The following is a 19542-nucleotide window of genomic DNA, read 5'->3' as shown; positions in this document are numbered from 1 at the left end:
TATTCAGATGTGTGTATGTTCAAAACAATCTAAGAGTTGTGTTTGCGTAAAGATAATTTTTGTGCGTATTCAGGTGTGTGTACGTGTAAAGCAATCTTTTGTCTCAGAGTTGTCTGCGTAGTCATAGTTGTGTGTGTGTATTTATGTGTGTGTGTGTGTGTGTGTGTGTGTGTGTGTGTGTGTGTGTGTGTGTGTGTGTGTGTGTGTGTGTGTGTGTGTGTGTGTGTGTGTGTGTGTGTGTGTGTGTGTGTGTAAAGCAATCCGTGTCTAAGATTTCTGTGTGCGTAATCGTAGTTGTGTATGTGTGAAGCAATCTGTGTCTAAGAGTTGTGTCTGCGTAATCATAGTTGTGTTTGTGTATCAGGTGTGTGTGTGTGTGTGTAAAGTAATTTGTGTCTAAGAGTTGTGTGAGCCTAATCATAGTTGTGTATGTGTAAAGCAATATGTCTAAGACCCCGTTTCCATATGAGTTGGGAAATTGTGTTCGATGTACAGTAAATATAAACGGAATACAATCATTTGCAAATCCTTTTCAACCCATATTCAGTTGAATGCACTACAAAGACAACATATTTGATGTTCAAACTCATAAACTTTATTTTTTTTTTGCAAATAATAATTAGCTTAGAATTTCATGGCTGCAACACGTGCCAAAGCAGTTGGGAAAGGGCATGTTCACCACTGTGTTACATCACCTTTTCTTTTAACAACACTCAATAAACGATTGGGAACTGAGGAATCTAATTGTTGAACCTTTGAAAGTGAAATTCTTTCCCATTCTTGTTTTATGTAGAGCTTCAGTCGTTCAACAGTCCGGGGTCTCCGCAGTCGTATTTTACGCTTCATAATGCGCCACACATTTTTGATGGGAGACAGGTCTGGACTGCAGGCGGGCCAGGAAAGTACCCGCACTCTTTTTTTACGAAGCCACGCTGTTGTAGCACGTGCTGAATGTGGCTTGGCATTGTCTTGCTGAAATAAGCAGGGGCGTCCATGAAAAAGACGGCGCTTAGATGGCAGCATACGTTGTTCCAAAAGCTGTATGTACCTTTCAGCATTAATGGTGCCTTCACAGATGTGTAAGTTACCCATGCCTTGGGCACTAATGCACCCCCATACCATCACAGATGCTGGCTTTCGAACTTTACGTCGATAACAGTCTGGATGGTTCGCTTCCCCTTTGGTCCGGATGACACGATGTCGAATATTTCCAAAAACAATTTGAAATGTGGACTCGTCAGACCACAGAACACTTTTCCACTTTGCATGAGTCCATCTTAGATGATCTCGAGCCGGAGAAGCCGGTGGCGTTTCTGGGTGTTGTTGATAAATGGCTTTCGCTTTGCATAGTAGAGCTTTAACTTGCACTTACAGATGTAGCGACCAACTGTATTTAGTGACAGTGGTTTTCTGAAGTGTTCCTGAGCCCATGTGGTGATATCCTTTAGAGATTGATGTCGGTTTTTGATACAGTGCCGTCTGAAACCAACATTCAATGTTGGTTTCCGGCCATGCCGCTTATGTGGAGTGATTTCTCCAGATTCTCTGAACCTTTTGATGATATTATGGACCGTAGATGTTGAAATCCCTAAATTTCTTGCAATTGCACTTTGAGAAACGTTGTTCTTAAACTGTTCAACAATTTGCTCACGCAGTTGTGGACAAAGGGGTGTACCTCGCCCCATCCTTTCTTGTGAAAGACTGAGCATTTTTTGGGAAGCTGTTTTTATACCCAATCATGGCACCCACCTGTTCCCAATTAGCCTGCACACCTGTGGGATGTTCCACATAAGTGTTTGATGAGCATTCCTCTACTTTATCAGTATTTATTGCCACCTTTCCCAACTTCTTTGTCACGTGTTGCTGGCATCAAATTCTAAAGTTAATGATTATTTGCAACAAAAAAAATGTTTATCAGTTTGAACATCAAATATGTTGTCTTTGTAGCATATTCAACTGAATATGGGTTGAAAAGGATTTGCAAATCATTGTATTCCGTTTATATTTACATCTAACACAATTTCCCAACTCATATGGAAACGGGGTTTGTAGTTGAGTGTCCAGCTGACGGTGGCCTACTGGACTGTCCACAAGTCCAAGGTTTAAGTAGGTCACAAAATGGACAAAGTCCGTCAAACCGAAGACTGGCCAAGAAATAGAGTTTATTGTTGGTCTGGATGCTCATCAAAGCGTGGCGTCGACGCCTTGAGCCATTTTGCCCTCAAACTCAGTGCAAATGTTCACGCTCAGACTGGAACTGATTTGGTTTTTGGGGCGAAGAGGAGGTCAAAGGCCATTGTGACCTTTTACATTCAAAGGGTCAAAGGTCAACATGTCAGTGTCAACTTAATGCTCAGGAAAATGTGACGATCGCGTGTGAGCACTAAATGCACGCACTTCCTATTATTGTTGTACTCTTAATTCATCATATTTAGGAGATTTGACATGTTTACTTTCTTCCCCAGTATTGGATCCCCAATTGATTTTAAAAGTTGACCTTTGTAGACATATGAACAGCACATTATTTATTTTGCTAGCTCTATTGTGACAAAGACAGCATCAGCAGAAAAAATTTATATTAATATTTGTGATATATAATACTATAGTAAATTAATTGAAATGATCAGTATTACAGTATAACATAATTATTTAAATAAATAAATACAATAAAATTAGTATATAATCAAGTATAAATAAATATGGATAATATATGCAATGTAAATATTTTCTTTGTATTATATATCCAATTATATTTATATGTGAACAATATGTGAATAATATAAATAATAAAGTAGTTTTTTTAATTATATAGTTACATTATTAGTTTATTCTGTATTTATATTTATATATAAATATAAACACACACAAACAGAATAAACTAATAATTTAACACTATATATATATATATATATATATATATATATATGTATATATATATATATATATATATATGTATATATATATATATATATATATATGTATATATATATATATATATGTATATATATATATGTATATATACGTATAGATATATACGTATATATATGTATATATATATATATGTATGTATATGTATATATATATAAATATGTATATATATGTATATGTGTGTATATATCATATATATTTTTTATACACACACACATACACATTCTTTACACAAATGTAATTTTATTTTCACAATGTCATGCTTAAACAATTTTTAAAAATGTTATATATATATATATATATGATCAGTGGTGTATTATTGACATGATCAGTGGTGTATTATTGATATGATCAGTGGTGTATTATTGACATGATCAGTGGTGTATTATTGACATGATCAGTGGTGTATTATTGACATGATCAGTGATGTATTATTCACATGATCAGAGGTGTATTATTGATATGATCAGTGGTGTATTATTGACATGATCAGTGGTGTATTATTGACATGATCAGTGGTGTATTATTGACATGATCAGTGGTGTATTATTGATATGATCAGTGGTGTATTATTGATATGATCAGTGGTGTATTATTGACATGATCAGTGGTGTATTATTGATATGATCAGTGATGTATTATTGACATGATCAGTGGTGTATTATTAATATGATCAGTGGTGTATTATTGACATGATCAGTGGTGTATTATTGATATGATCAGTGGTGTATTATTGATATGATCAGTGGTGTATTATTGACATGATCAGTGGTGTATTATTGATATGATCAGTGGTGTATTATTGACATGATCAGTGGTGTATTATTGATATGATCAGTGATGTATTATTGACATGATCAGTGGTGTATTATTAATATGATCAGTGATGTATTATTGACATGATCAGTGGTGTATTATTGACATGATCAGTGATGTATTATTGACATGATCAGTGATGTATTATTGACATGATCAGTGGTGTATTGTTGATATGATCAGTGGTGTATTATTGACATGATCAGTGGTGTATTATTGATATGATCTGTGGTGTATTATTGACATGATCAGTGGTGTATTATTGATATGATCAGTGGTGTATTATTGACATGATCAGTGGTGTATTATTGACATGATCAGCTCTGCACATTTCAGGTGCGGAGCATGTGGGCTCAAAGTCAATTGTTCAGTGTTTGATTGATGAATTGATGCTGACTCCAATCATTTGAGTGTACATGTCTGCTATGTGGTGGAGGTGGAGGTGGTGTGACGGATGTGTGGTTTGGAGGTGGAGGTGGAGTGACGGATGTGTGGTGTGGAGGAGCAGACATTGAGGATGTCAGGATGAGGCGAGGAGGAACTTTGATGAGGCGAGGATGCAAACACACAAGTTGATTGCTTCTTAACACACCTTGACGTTTTCTTTCACAAGCAGCAACTAAGTCAAGGCTGCATCACACAAAACCTCCTTTTCTATCCTCTTCCCTTTTTAGCGCCTTCTTTTTTCTTCTTTTTCTTCTTTTTTTATCGCCTTTCTTTTTACCTACTTCCTTCTTTATCTTTCTTTAAATTTAATTCCTTTATCTCCTTCCTTTTTAACCTCCTTCCTTTTTTATCTTCTTCCTTTTTAACCTCCTTTTTTCATCATCTTCTTTATCTCCTTCCTTTTTGAACCTCCTTCCTTTATCTTCTTCTTTTTTACGTACTTCCTTTTTTATCTTTCTTTAAATCTCATTCCTTTATCTCCTTCCTTTTTAACCTCCTTCCTTTTTTATCTTCCTTTTTAACCTCCTTTTTTCATCATCTTCTTTATCTCCTTCCTTTTTGAACCTCCTTCCTTTATCTCCTTCCTTTTTACGTACTTCCTTGTTTATCTTTCTTTTAATCTCATTCCTTAACCTCCTTCCATTTTTATCTTCTTCCCTTTTAACCTCCTTTTTTCATCATCTTCTTTATCTCCTTCCTTTTTGAACCCCCTTCCTTTATCTCCTTCCTTTGTACGTACTTGTTTCTTTCTTTTAATCTCCTTCCTTTATTTCCTTCCTTTTTAACCTCCTTCCTTTTTTATTTCCTTCGTTTTATCTTTCCTATAATTTTAATTTTTTTCATTTTCATCTCCATTCTTTTTACTTACTTCCTTTTTATCTTTCTTTTAATCTCCTTCTTTTATCTCATTCCTTTTATCCTCTTTCTTTTTTCATCTTCTTCTTTTTATCTCCTTTTTTATCTTTCTTTTAACCTTCCTTTTATCAGCTTTTTTTGTATCTCTTTCCTTATTTAAATATCCTTTATTTTTTATCTTTCTTTTTATCTCCTATCATTTTTATAGCCTTCTGTTTTATCCCCTTACTTTTCATCTCCTTTTTTTAATTTCATTTCTTTAATCTCCTTCCTGTTTTACCTTCCTATCTTCTTTCTTTGGAGATCTTTCCTTTTATCTCCTTTTTTTTAACTCCTTCCTTTTTAATCTTTCTTTTTTTATCTCCTTTTTTGTTTCCTTTTTTTAATCTTCTTCCTTTGTATCTCCTTTCTTTTTATATCCTTCCATTTTAATTCCATACGTTTTATCTTCTTTTATCTCTTTTTTAACCTCCTCCCTTTATCTCTTTCTTTTTTCATCTTCTTTTTTTATTTCCTTCTTTTCTTTATCACCTTTGACGGCATTTGAAAGTTAAATGTACATGCAGTATTTTAACTAGTACTTGTGTGTACTCTCCACAGACCTGACGGCATGTGAAAGATAAGTGTATATGCAGTATTTTAAGGAGTACTTGTGTGTACTCTCCACAGACCTGACGGCATGGGCGCGGTGACGATGGAGGAGAAGGAGACGTTTGAAGGCGTCAGAAGTCGACTTCTGCTTCTTCTGGAGAAGCAGATTACACACTTTAGGTAGGAAAGTACACCTATGTACCATCACCAATAATAGTACTGGTACTGCTTGTGCATACATGTTTACTTGTTGCAGTTATATTATATCATACTGCTAGTACTACCACTATGCATGTATACTCACTATTACTATTACTCTTACTAATACTACTTCATTGCTAGTAGTAGTAAACACAACACTACTGCTATTCTAACTAATACACTACTAGTTTTGTTACTCGTTAATATTGCATATTGGGGGTGTAACGGTACGTGTATTTGTATTGAACCGTTTCGGTACGGGGGTTCCGGTTCGCTTCGGAGGTGTACCGAATGAGTTTCCACACGGACATATTAAGTAGCGTAACGCACGTTGTGTAAACAATGCACACCGAGGCACAACACACGGCATGCTAGCAGCTAACGGGCTAGAATAGACTGACCATACGTCCTCTTTTCACCGGACATGTCCTCTTTTGCAGAGCTGTCAGGGCGGGGTTTCTTAAATGCCTTAAATGTCCGGCATTTTGAGATAGGGTTGCGTGTATTTTCAATATACATCATACTTGCCAACCCTCCCGGATTTTCCGGGAGACTCCCGAAATTCAGCGCCTCTCCCGAAAACCTCCCGGGACAAATTTTCTCCCGAAAATCTCCCGAAATTCAGGCGGACCTGAGTGATGTTTCGACAGCCTGTTTTCACGTCCGCTTTCCCACAATATAAGCAGTGTGCCTGCCCAATCACGTTATAACTATAGAATGATCGAGGGCGAGTTCTTGGTTTCTTATGTGGGTTTATTGTTAGGCAGTTTCATTAACGTCCTCCCAGCGCTGCAACAACACACAACAACAGCAGTCACGTTTTCGTCTACCGTAAAGCAGTTCGTCTGCCGTAAACAGCAATGTTGTGACACTCTTAAAAAGGACAATACTGCCATCTACTGTACATGCATATGTGACAATAACATCTCAGGCTTTTAGAGAGTGCAGTGCACAACTGCGCACACAACAAGGAGACGAAGCAGAATGCATCATCAGAGAGGGTGTTCAGCATGGTTAGAAAAATAGTGACAGAGAATAGAACAAGGATGGACAATTCAACCCTTAACTCAACATTGAGTAGATGAGTGTTATGTGTGTATATGTGTAAATAAATGAACATTGAAATTCAAGTATTTCTCTTTATTTATTTATATATATATATATATATATATATATATATATATATATATATATATATATATATATATATATATATATATATATATATATATATATTAGAGATGCGCGGTTTGCGGACACAACCGCGGAGTCCGCGGATTATCCGCGGGTTGGGCGGTTGAAATAAAAAAAAATTAGATTTTATCCGCGGGTCGGGTCGGGCGGTTGAAATTTAAAAAAAAATAGATTTTAAATAGATTCAGGCGGGTGGCAGTTAAACCAATTCGGAAATATATATACATAGTTAAATGTTGTTACACACATACGAAAAACGAGCAGGCACCTGCAGCATGCCACAACAGAAGAAGAAAAAAAAAAGAGATGGCAACGCCGGCAGCAAACGTGGTACGCGACAAACTAAAAAAGGGAATACTACAGACCAGGGAAAAAAAGGCCAGAAAAGTTCAGCGTAGACTCGTTTTTATGAGGTTGTAAATCAGGATGATAGTAATGCTGGCTACGTGATTTGCAAGAGCTGCGACGCTGTTTATGTCTACGACAGTCACAAAACCGGGACATCTAACATGGTGCATCACATTTGTGCAAAACCCCGAACCTCCACAAACACCCTGAGCATGAGCAGTTTCGTCCGCCGTGATCCCAGAAGAGTGCCACAGGATGTTAAAACAAGATAGAACGCAGCTGCCTGCAGCAGTATGAGTGGCGCGAGCGCGGCTCCCAGATGATTGCGCACTGGTGTGCGTCTGGGCCGTGACAGCGTGGCACACATTGAATGTCTCTGCTGCATTGGATCAGTCTCCTTTCTTTAACAGGCAAAAGCTTTATAACCTCACTAATGCCTTGCATCGTCTATATTAGATATATAACAACGGGCGGGTGCGGTTTTGATTAAATGTTAGTTCGGGTGGATGGCGGATGGTTGACGACTTTTGTGATGCGGTTGCGGATGAAATAATTGCCTATCCGCGCATCTCTAATATATATATATATATATATATATATATATATATATATATATATATATATATATATATATATATATATATATATATATATATATATATGTAGGAAATACTTGACTTGGTGAATTCTGGCTGTAAATATACTCCTCCCCTCTTAACCACGCCCCCCGACCACACCCCCCACCTCCCGAAATCGGAGGTCTCAAGGTTGGCAAGTATGATGTACATTCAGGGTTAAGAAGGGGTTAAAAACAAAACAAATTGTGTGCGCAGCAGCATTGGTGAGGGAGGGGCAGAGACAGAGAGAGAGAGAGTTATGATAAACGCGCATGCGTCTCCAGGCTCTGCTTTTTATCCATAGATTTATCACATTAAATTTTTTATTATCTATAGCAGGGGTGTCAAAAGTGTGCCCCGGAGGCCATTTGCGGCCCACAGCTAATGTTTTAAAGGCCCACGAGACATTCTAAAATACTATTAAAATAAACAAAAACATAAAAGTGAAATAAAAAAGCTTAAAGGTGAAATGTAATTTAGAAAAAGTTGCAATGTTGACTAATAAAACAAAGCTGTTTTTTTTTTTTCTTTCAAACTGTCATTGCTCAAAACATAATATTGAATCAAAATCAATGTTATTATGAATTATTGACCTATCCAAGGTTCCCATTACTTCACATCAAATATTCCACTAAGAAAAACTTTTTTTGGTGGAACATTTTGCAAATTTGGTATATAAATAACCCCAAAATGTATATTTTGTTGTTTTCTTATTGTACCGAAAATGAACCGAATCGTGACCTCTAAACCGAGGTACGTACCGAACCGAAATTTTTGTGTACCGTTACACCCCTAATGCATAGTACTTCTATGTTTGCTAAAATGTGACATCCTGCTACAGAGTAGAATACTACTAATGATAGTATTAGCGGTGTTGGTGAATTACTAGGAAAAACACAATTATATTCAGTAAAATGAATACATTCTTTAATAATCATTTTTATACTCGTAAATACGTTGCGTAATTGTAGTATAAATAAATTGAATTATTTACTTTGAATATTTACAAAAATGTTTGACAAGAAACCATTTGAAGAATAATAATGTTCAGCTTTTTTAAAGCATAATTTACGTACTTTAATACAACATGATGCACATTTAAATACTTGTAATATTTCAACTACTAGGGCATCAATACTTCTACACTGCAAAAAGTCAATGTTCAAAAACAAGGGGAAAAAAATACAAAAATGAGGGGTATTTTATTTGAACTAAGCAAAATTATCTGCCAATAGAACAAGAAAATTCGGCTTGTCGAGACTTTCCAAAACAAGTCAAATTAAAGCTGCAAGCAGCGATGGACGGGACCGACTTTGACGGCACATAAAATCCAAACCGGAGCAGTAATTAAAACTCTTTGGTCAACTTTTAATCAGAAGGATTCAATCTCTCTCCTGTGCTAGTTTGAAGCCGACACGACAAACGCGCTCAGAGGAGATAATGTTTTAAAAAAGGTGACCGGTTTTTACAAAACTTTAGTTTTCTTCCTAGGAGCAGTTGCGTCTGTGTTTTCTTCCTAGGGGGCGCTAGAGCGCAATTTTGAGTTTTGGGGTTGTGATTTTTATTAGATCTTAATTTCTGACAGTCCTGATGTGTGTGTCCTGTTTGGTGAGTTTTGAAGCATGTTAATGGGGTCAAATTACAGCTCAAAGAGGCAAAAGTGACTGTTTTTACAAAACCATTGTTTTGAAGGGGGAATTGCCAACTTCCTGTTGATTTTTGCTGAAGGATGTTGATGTATGAAATCTAGGTCTAAGTCAGACCTACATAGAGGTTTTTGTTTCATGTCTCTATGACATTCTTACCAGAAGTTACAAGCAGCTTTGTCTGTGTTTTTTCCTAGGGGGCGCTAGAGCGCAATTTTGAGTTTTGGGGTTTGGTTTCTTTTTTAAATGGCAATTTTTTCCAGTCCTGATGTGTGTATCAAATATGGTGAGTTTGAAGCATGTTAAGGGGGTCAAATTACAGCTTTTATTGTAAGGTTTTATTATTATTATTCCGCCGAGGCGGCGGAATAATACTGAGATCTGAGATCTGAGATCATTTAGGAGCAAAACCCTTAAAACAAGTAAAACACTCTAACATAAAATCTGCTTCGTGAGAAAAATGTTCTTATTAGACAGAAAATAAGCAAATATCACCCTTATTTGAGATATTTAATCTTACTTAGATTTCAGTATTTTGCAATGTAGTAGTACTTTTACTAGGCTGGAGAGGTGCAATCTTTTAAAAGTACTTAACACAACATTTTGGAGTTATTAGGGACCGCAATGTCCCTTTGGGACAGAGAACCCTATTGTATTTTGTGCGTTTTATTATTAGGGACCGAATGTCCCTTTGGGACAAAAGACCCTATTGTATTTGTAAGGTTTTATTATTATTATTCCGCCGCCTCTTTGAGCTGTAATTTGACCCACTTAACATGCTTCAAAACTCACCATATTTGTCGCACACATCAGGACTGGCGAAAATTGCCATCTAATCAAAAAAACCAAACCCCAAAACTCAAAATTGCGCTCTAGCGCCCCCTAGGAAAAAACACAGACAAAACTGCGTGTAACTTCCGGTAGGAATGTCGTAGAGACATGAAACAAAAACCTCTATGTAGGTCTGACTTAGACCTAGATTCCATACACTAACATCCTTCAAAAAATCAACAGGAAGTTGGCAATTCCCCCTTCAAAACAAAAGTTTACTAAAAACAGTCACTTTTGCCTCTTTGAGTTGTAATTTGACCCCCTTAACATGCTTCAAAACTCACCAAACTGGACACACACATCAGGACTGGCAAAAATTGCGATATAATAAAAAAAAACAAAAAAACCACCCAAAACTCAAAATTGCCCTCTAGCGCCCCCTAGGAAAAAAACAAAGACACAACTGCTCCTAGGAAGAAAATTCAGACAAAACTGCCTGTAACTTCCAGTAGGAATGTCGTAGAGACATGAAACAAAAACCTCTATGTAGGTCTGACTTAGACCTAGATTTCATACATTAACATCCTTCAGCAAAAATCAACAGGAAGTTGGCAATTCCCCCTTCAAAACAAAAGTTTACTAAAAACAGTCACTTTTGCCTCTTTGAGTTGTAATTTGACCCCCTTAACATGCTTCAAAACTCACCAAACTGGACACACACATCAGGACTGGCAAAAATTGTGGTGTAATAAAAAAAATAAAAAATAAAAAAAACTCAAAATTGCCCTCAGCGCCCCCTAGGATAAAAACACAGACACAACTGCTCCTAGGAAGAAAACTCAGACAAAACTGCCTGTAACTTCCAGTAGGAACGTCTTAGAGACATGAAACAAAAACTTCTATGTAGGTCTGACTTAGACCTAGATTTCATACATTGACATCCTTCAGCAAAAATCAACAGGAAGTTGGCAATCCCCCCTTCAAAACAAAAGTTTACTAAAAACAGTCACCTTTGCCTCTTTGAGTTGTAATTTGACCCCCTTAACATGCTTCAAAACTCACCAAACTGGACACACACATCAGGACTGGCAAAAATTGCGATATAATAAAAAAAATAAAAAAAAACACCCAAAACTCAAAATTGCCCTCTAGCGCCCCCTAGGAAAAAAACACAGACACAACTGCTCCTAGGAAGAAAACTCAGACAAAACTGCCTGTAACTTCCAGTAGGAATGTCGTAGAGACATGAAACAAAAACCTCTATGTAGGTCTGACTTAGACCTAGATTTCATACATTAACATCCTTCAGCAAAAATCAACAGGAAGTTGGCAATTCCCCCTTCAAAACAAAAGTTTACTAAAAACAGTCACTTTTGTCTCTTTGAGTTGTAATTTGACCCCCTTAACATGCTTCAAAACTCACCAAACTGGACACACACATCAGGACTGGCAAAAATTGTGGTGTAATAAAAAAAATAAAAATAAAAATAAAAACTCAAAATTGCCCTCAGCGCCCCCTAGGATAAAAAAAACAGACACAACTGCTCCTAGGAAGAAAACTCAGACAAAACTGCCTGTAACTTCCAGTAGGAACGTCTTAGAGACATGAAACAAAAACTTCTATGTAGGTCTGACTTAGACCTAGATTTCATACATTGACATCCTTCAGCAAAAATCAACAGGAAGTTGGCAATTCCCCCTTCAAAACAAAAGTTTACTAAAAACAGTCACCTTTGCCTCTTTTAGTTGTCATTTGACCCCCTTAACATGCTTCAAAACTCACCAAACTGGACACACACATCAGGACTGGCAAAAATTGCGATATAATTAAAAAAAAAAATTTAAAGCCCCAAAACTCAAAATTGCCCTCTAGCGCCCCCTAGGAAAAAAACAGACACAACTGCTCCTAGGAAGAAAACTCAGACAAAACTGCCTGTAACTTCCAGTAGGAACGTCTTAGAGACATGAAACAAAATCTTCTATGTAGGTCTGACTTAGACCTAGATTTCATACATTGACATCCTTCAGCATAAATCAACAGGAAGTTGGCAATTCCCCCTTCAAAACAAAAGTTTACTAAAAACAGTCACTTTTGCCTCTTTTAGTTGTAATTTGACCCCCTTAACATGCTTCAAAACTCACCAAACTGGACACACACATCAGGACTGGCAAAAAATTGCGATATAATAAAAACAAAACCAACTCCAAAACTCAAAATTGCGCTCTAGCGCCCCCTAGGAAGAAAACACAGACACAACTGCTCCTAGGAAGAAAACTCAGACAAAACTGCCTGTAACTTCCAGTAGGAACGTCTTAGAGACATGAAACAAAAAACTCTATGTAGGTCTCACTTAGACCTACATTTCATCGATTGACAACCCCCAGCAAAAACCAACAGGAAGTTTGCAATTCCCCCTTCAAAACAAAAGTTTTGTAAAAACCGGTCACCTTTTTTCAAACATTATCTCCTCTGAGCGCGTTTGTCATGTCGGCTTCAAACTAGCACAGGAGAGGGATTGAACCCTTCTGATTAAAAGTTGACCAAAGAGTTTTAATTACTGCTCCGGTTTGGATTTTATGTGCCGTCAAAGTCGGTCCCGTCCATCGCTGCTTTCAGCTTTAATTATTCTTTAAAACTGTGAAGCAAATACTAGTACTAGTACTACTACTAGTACTAGTATTAGTGAATGAGGTTTACTGTACTCGGAGATTGCAAAGTCATCGTAACGTTAACGAGACAATGTCCTAATTGGCGTAATTAATTAGCTGCATCACCACCCTTTGCTCTTTTTGACCGCGTGGAAGCGCAGCAAGGCATTCTGGGTAACCCCCCCCCCCCCCCCTCCCCCGCTTTAGCAGGTGCAGGACGTGCGAGCCGGCTGCGTGCGTGCACGTGTGAACGCCACGCCGAGGCTTTGTCAGTGCGGCGTGAAAGCGGCAGCCTCCAGACCTTGAGCGCCACTCGGCTGAATAGAGCGGCGCCCATTAAGCATCTTGTCGGAGCAGGCCCTTTAAACCCTCCACGCTTGAGAGGGGCCCTCCATCTGGGGCCCCTTGGGGGGGTGGGGGGGGGCTAAGAGGAGGTGCCTGAATGATGTGGAGGAGAGGAGCGTTTGTTTTGATGACTGCGGATCGCTCTCATTCATCTTCTTTTTGATATCAATGACTGTATCCTTCAGGATCATGCAGGGTTGTCAAAAGTATCGATACTGGCGCGCTAAAATGATATCCATGCCTGCTTTTTTCATGGCGTCACTTCCTGTTGCCTTTCGCTCATAAACAAGCGCTAATACAAGTAGTGCCAGCGCTTGGCAATTCCCCCTTCAACACAAAAGTTTACTAAAAACAGTCACTTTTGCTTCTTTGAGTTGTAATTTGACCCCCCTTAACATGCCAGCGCTACACTGGCACTACTTGTATTAGTGCCAGTGTAGCGGGCGCGGCCCACAGCACTTTTTAAAACACTAAATAAAAGGTGTAATGTAACAATAAAAGGTTGCAACGCTTTTCTTTAAAACTGTCATTACTCAAAATATATTAATTCATCAAAATCAATGTAGTTCTGAATTATTGACTGGTTAAAGGCTCCAATTACTTCACATCAAATACTCCACTATGAAATATTTTTTGAGGAAAAATATTGCATCTATTGTGTGTTTAACATTAAAAAACAAGGTTTCTTAATGGCAATGTAAAAACATTTAGCTTTACTTTATATTGACAGACGTAAAGTTGTTGTAGAGATTTAACAACACTGCAAAAAGTGAAATCTAAGCAAGATTAAATATCTCAAAAAAGGGTGATATTTGCTTATTTTCTGTCTGATTAGATAATTATTCTCACTAAGCAGATTTTATGTGTTTTACTTGTTTTAAGTGTTTTGGTCCTAAATGATCTCAGTAAGATATTACAGCTTGCTGAGATTTGATGACCTATATTGAGTAAAACATGCTTGAAACTAGAATATCTGTTGCAAAGCTGTGTCATCAACACTCACAAGTATAAAACTACTTTTTTAAAGTAATCATGTCTTACTTCAAGCATGAAAAAAAAAATCATGATGCCGAGCGCATATCATTATGTCAAGATAATGGGACCAGCATTTACTTCATTTAAGAATATTTTTCAACATATTGAGCATAAAGTTCTCTTTTTTTTTCTACCAAGAAAAGTGCACTTGTTATTAGTGAGAATATATTTATTTTAAGGTATTTTTGGTTCATTGAGGTTAGCTAATTTGACTTGTTTTGGAAAGTCTTGACAAGCCGAATTTTCTTGTTCTATTGGCAGATAATTTAGCTTAGTTCAAATAAAATACCCCTCATTTTTGTATTTTTTTTTCTTGTTTATGAACACTGACTTTTTGCAGTGAATAAAACATTTAAATAATAATAGTATATAACCTTTTTTGACAGCTTTTCCAACAATGTTTTTTTGAAAAAAAGGGCAAAAAACTAACACATAAAAAAAAAAGGAAACACAAAAAAATAATAAAAACTTAGAATCTATGGATGGATCTGAAGTTAATCTCGAGATTTAAGTGTTTGAAGTTAAAAAAAAAAAAAAAGGTGTATGACTTATTCTTAACACTTTTATGATCCCGTTTGGATCGCCAAGAAGTTTTATTTTTAAAACTGTCTTTGCTCAAAAAATAATAATGAATCAAAATCTATGTTGTTAGGAAATATTGACATATTTTGGGCTCCAATTACTTCATATCAAATATTACACTCTGAAATATTTTTTGGGGAAAATATTGCATCTATTGAGTGTTTAACATTAAAAAACAGGGGTTTTTTGGGGGGTTGGGGGGGGACGGGCATAAAACATAAAAACATTTAATTTGACTTACTTTACATTTAGGTTTACTTTATATCGACAGACGTAAAGTTATTGTAGAGATTTAACAATAAAAAATGCAAATAATAATAGTATATGACCTTTTTTAACAGCTTTTTTCACAAAAAGGGCAAAAACTAACACATAAAAAAAGGAAACACAAAAAAATAATAAAAACTTAGAATCTATGGATAGATCTGAAGTTGATCTCGAGACTTAAGTGTTTGAAGTTAAAAAAAAAAAAAAAAAAAAAAGGTATAACTTATTTTTAACACTTTTATGAGTGGCACCCTTTTGGATCCCCAAGAAGTTTTATTTTTAAAACTGTCTTCGCTCAAAAAATAATAATGAATCAAAATCTATGTTGGTAGGAATTATTGACATATTTTAGGCTCCAATTACTTCATATCAAATATTACACTCTGAAATATTTTTTGGGGAAAATATTGCATCTATTGTGTGTTTAACATTAAAAAACAGGGTTTTTTTTGGGGGGGGGGGGCATAAAACATAAAAACATTTAATTTTACTTACTTTACATTTAGGTTTATTTTATATCGACAGACGTAAAGTTATTGTAGAGATTTAACAATAAAAAATGCAAATAATAATAGTATATAACCTTTTTTAGCAGCTTTACTCACAAGGTTTTTTTGACAAAAATGGCAAAAAAAACCTAACACTTAAAAAAAAAAAGGAAACAAAAAAATAATAAAAACTTAGAATCTATGGATGGATCTGAAGTTGATTTCAAATCTTAAATGTTTGAAGTTAAAAAAAAAAAAAGGTGAATGACTTATTCTTAACACTTTTATGATCCCTTTTGGATCCCCAAGAAGTTTTATTTTTAAAACTGTCTTCGCTCAAAAAATAATAATGAATCAAAATCTATGTTGTTAGGAAATATTGACATATTTTAGTCTCCAATTACTTCATATCAAATATTACACTCTGAAATATTTTTTGGGGAAAATATTGCATCTATTGTGTGTTTAACATTAAAAAACAGGGTTTTTTTGGGGGGGGAGAAGGGCATAAAACATAAAAACATTTAATTTTACTTACTTTACATTTAGGTTTATTTTATATCGACAGACGTAAAGTTATTTTAGAGATTTAACAATAAAAAATGCAAATAATTATAGTATATGACATTTTTTAACAGCTGTTTTGACAAAAAGGGCAAAAACTAACACATAAAAAAAGGAAACACAAAAAAATAATAAAAACTTAGAATCTATGGATAGCTCTGAAGTTGATCTCGAGACGTAAGTGTTTGAAGTTAAAAAAAAAAGAAAAAGGTATGACTTATTTTTAACACTTTGATGAGTGGCACCCTTTTGGATCCCCAATAAGTTTTATTTTTAAAACTGTCTTTGCTCAAAAAATAATAATGAATCAAAATCTATGTTGTTAGGAATTATTGACATATTTTAGGCTCCAATTACTTCATATCAAATATTATACTCTGAAATATTTTTTGGGGAAAATATTGCATCTATTGTGTGTTTAACATTAAAAACAGGGTTTTTTTGGGGGGGGGGAGAAGGGCATAAAACATAAAAACATTTAATTTTACTTACTTTACATTTAGGTTTATTTTATATCGACAGACGTTAAGTTATTGTAGAGATTTAACAATAAAAAATGCAAATAATAATAGTATATAACCTTTTTTAACAGCTTTTCCAACAAGGTTTTTTTTTTGACAAAAAGGGCAAAAACTAACACATTAAAAAAAAGGAAACACAAAAAAATAATAAAAACTTAGAATCTATGGATAGATCTGAAGTTGATCTCGAGACTTATGTGTTTGAAGTTAAAAAAAAAAAAAAGTGTATGACTTATTCTTAAGACTTTTATGAGTGGCACCCTTTTGGATCCCCAAGAAGTTTTATTTTTAAAACTGTCTTTTCTCCAAAAATAATAATAAATCAAAATCTATGTTGTTTGGAATTATTGACATATTTTAGGCTCCAATTACTTCATATCAAATATTACACTCTGAAATATTTTTGGGGGAAAATATTGCATCTATTGTGTGTTTAACATTAAAAAACAGGGTTTTTTTGGGGGGGGAGAAGGGCATAAAACATAAAAACATTTAATTTGACTTACTTTACATTTAGGTTTACTTTATATCGACAGACGTAAAGTTATTGTAGAGATTTAACGATAAAAAATGCAAATAATAATAGTATATAACCTTTTTTAGCAGCTTTACCCACAAGGTTTTTTTGACAAAAATGGCAAAAAAAACTAACACATAAAAAAAAAAGGAAACAAAAAAATAATAAAAACTTAGAACCTATGGATAGATCTGAAGTTGATTTCAAATCTTAAATGTTTGAAGTTAAAAAAAAAAAAAAAAAAAAGGTGTATGACTTATTCTTAACACTTTTATGATCCCTTTTGGATCCCCAAGAAGTTTTATTTTTAAAACGGTCTTTGCTCAAAAAATAATAATGAATCAAAATCTATGTTGTTAGGAATTATTGACATATTTTAGGCTCCAATTACTTCATATCAAATATTACACTCTGAAATATTTTTTGGGGAAAATATTGCATCTATTGTGTGTTTTCCATTACAAAATAGGGGGGTTTTGGGGGGGGAGAAGGGCATAAAACATAAAAACATTTAATTTTACTTACTTTACATTTAGGTTTACTTTATATCGACAGACGTAAAGTTGTTGTAGAGATTTGACAATAAAAAATGCAAATAATAATAGTATATGACCTTTTTTAACAGCTTTTTTGACAAAAAGGGCAAAAACTAACACATAAAAAAAAGGAAACACAAAAAAATAATAAAAACTTAGAATCTATGGATAGATCTGAAGTTGATCTCGAGACGTAAGTGTTTGAAGTTAAAAAAAAAAAAAAGGTAAGACTTATTTTTAACACTTTGATGAGTGGCACCCTTTTGGATCCCCAATAAGTTTTATTTTTAAAACTGTCTTTGCTCAAAAAATAATAATGAAATAAAATCTATGTTGTTAGGAATTATTGACATATTTTAGGCTCCAATGACTTCATATCAAATATTACACTCTGAAATATTTTTTGGGGAAAATATTGCATCTATTGTGTGTTTAACATTAATAAACAAGGTTTTTTTTGGGGGGGGAGAAGGGCATAAAACATAAAAACATTTAATTTGACTTACTTTACATTTAGGTTTACTTTATATCGACAGACGTAAAGTTATTGTAGGGATTTAACAATAAAAAATGCAAATAATAATAGTATATAACCTTTTTTAGCAGCTTTACCCACAAGGTTTTTTTGACAAAAAGGGCAAAAAAACTAACACATAAAAAAAAAAAAGGAAACACAAAAAAATAATAAAAAATTAGAATCTATGGATAGATCTGAAGTTGATTTCGAGACTTAAATGTTTGAAGTTAAAAAAAAAAAAAAAAAAAAAAAAAAGGTGTATGACTTATTTTTAACACTTTTATGAGTGGCACCCTTTTGGATCCCCAAGAAGTTTTATTTTTAAAAATGTCTTTGCTCAAAAAATAATAATGAATCAAAATCTATGTTGTTAGGAATTATTGACATATTTTAGGCTCCAATTACTTCATATCAAATATTACACTCTGAAATATTTTTTGGGGAAAATATTGCATCTATTGTGTGTTTTCCATTTAAAACAGGGTTGTTTTTTTGGGGGGGGGAGAAGGGCATAAGACATAAAAACATTTAATTTTACTTACTTTACATTTAGGTTTACTTTATATCGACAGACGTTTCTTTGGGGAAAAGGACATAAAACATTAAACATTTAGTTTTACTTTATATTGGCAGATAGACTTAGTTATTCTAGAGATTTAACAATAAATATTATTATTATTATTATTATTATATGACATTTTTAACAGCTTTTCCAACAAAGTTTTATTTGACCAAAAGGGCATAGAACGAACAGATTTAAAAAAAAAAGTTAAAAATAAATAAAAACCTATAATTGATGACTAGATGTAAAGACTTACCGGTAAGTGTTTAAAGTAAAAATAAAAAGTGTATGACTTATTTTAAAGACTTTTATGAGTGGGACCCTTTTGGATCCCCAAGATGTTTAGTGGGGTTTTATTTTTAAAACTGTCTTTGCTCAAAAAATAATAATGAATCGGAATCTATGTTGTCATGAATTATTGACATATTTTAGGCTCCAATTACTTCACATCAAATATTCCACTCAGAAAATTTTGGGGGGGAAATATTGCATATTTTGTGTGTTTGCCATTAAAAAAAACGATGTTTCTTTGGGGAAAAGGACAT

At 34.5% G+C, this 19542-nt stretch overlaps 1 protein-coding gene across 6 annotated transcripts in view; it reads left to right on the top strand.

Moving 5' to 3' along the window:
• cadps2 (Ca++-dependent secretion activator 2) overlaps positions 1 to 19542 on the top strand; it is a 278914-nt gene that overhangs the window by 157208 nt on the left and 102164 nt on the right. For all 6 annotated transcript variants that reach the window (XM_061924693.1, XM_061924692.1, XM_061924689.1 and 3 more), the window contains exon 14: positions 5716 to 5817. In XM_061924693.1, the coding sequence (XP_061780677.1) occupies positions 5716 to 5817 (102 nt within the window). The remainder of the gene's footprint in view (positions 1 to 5715; positions 5818 to 19542) is intronic.

Source organism: Nerophis lumbriciformis, linkage group LG29, assembly GCF_033978685.3.
Source record: "Nerophis lumbriciformis linkage group LG29, RoL_Nlum_v2.1, whole genome shotgun sequence".
Lineage (NCBI taxonomy): Eukaryota > Metazoa > Chordata > Actinopteri > Syngnathiformes > Syngnathidae > Nerophis > Nerophis lumbriciformis.
Note: the sequence above shows the minus strand (reverse complement) of the source record. Positions and strands in the feature narration are given on the sequence as shown.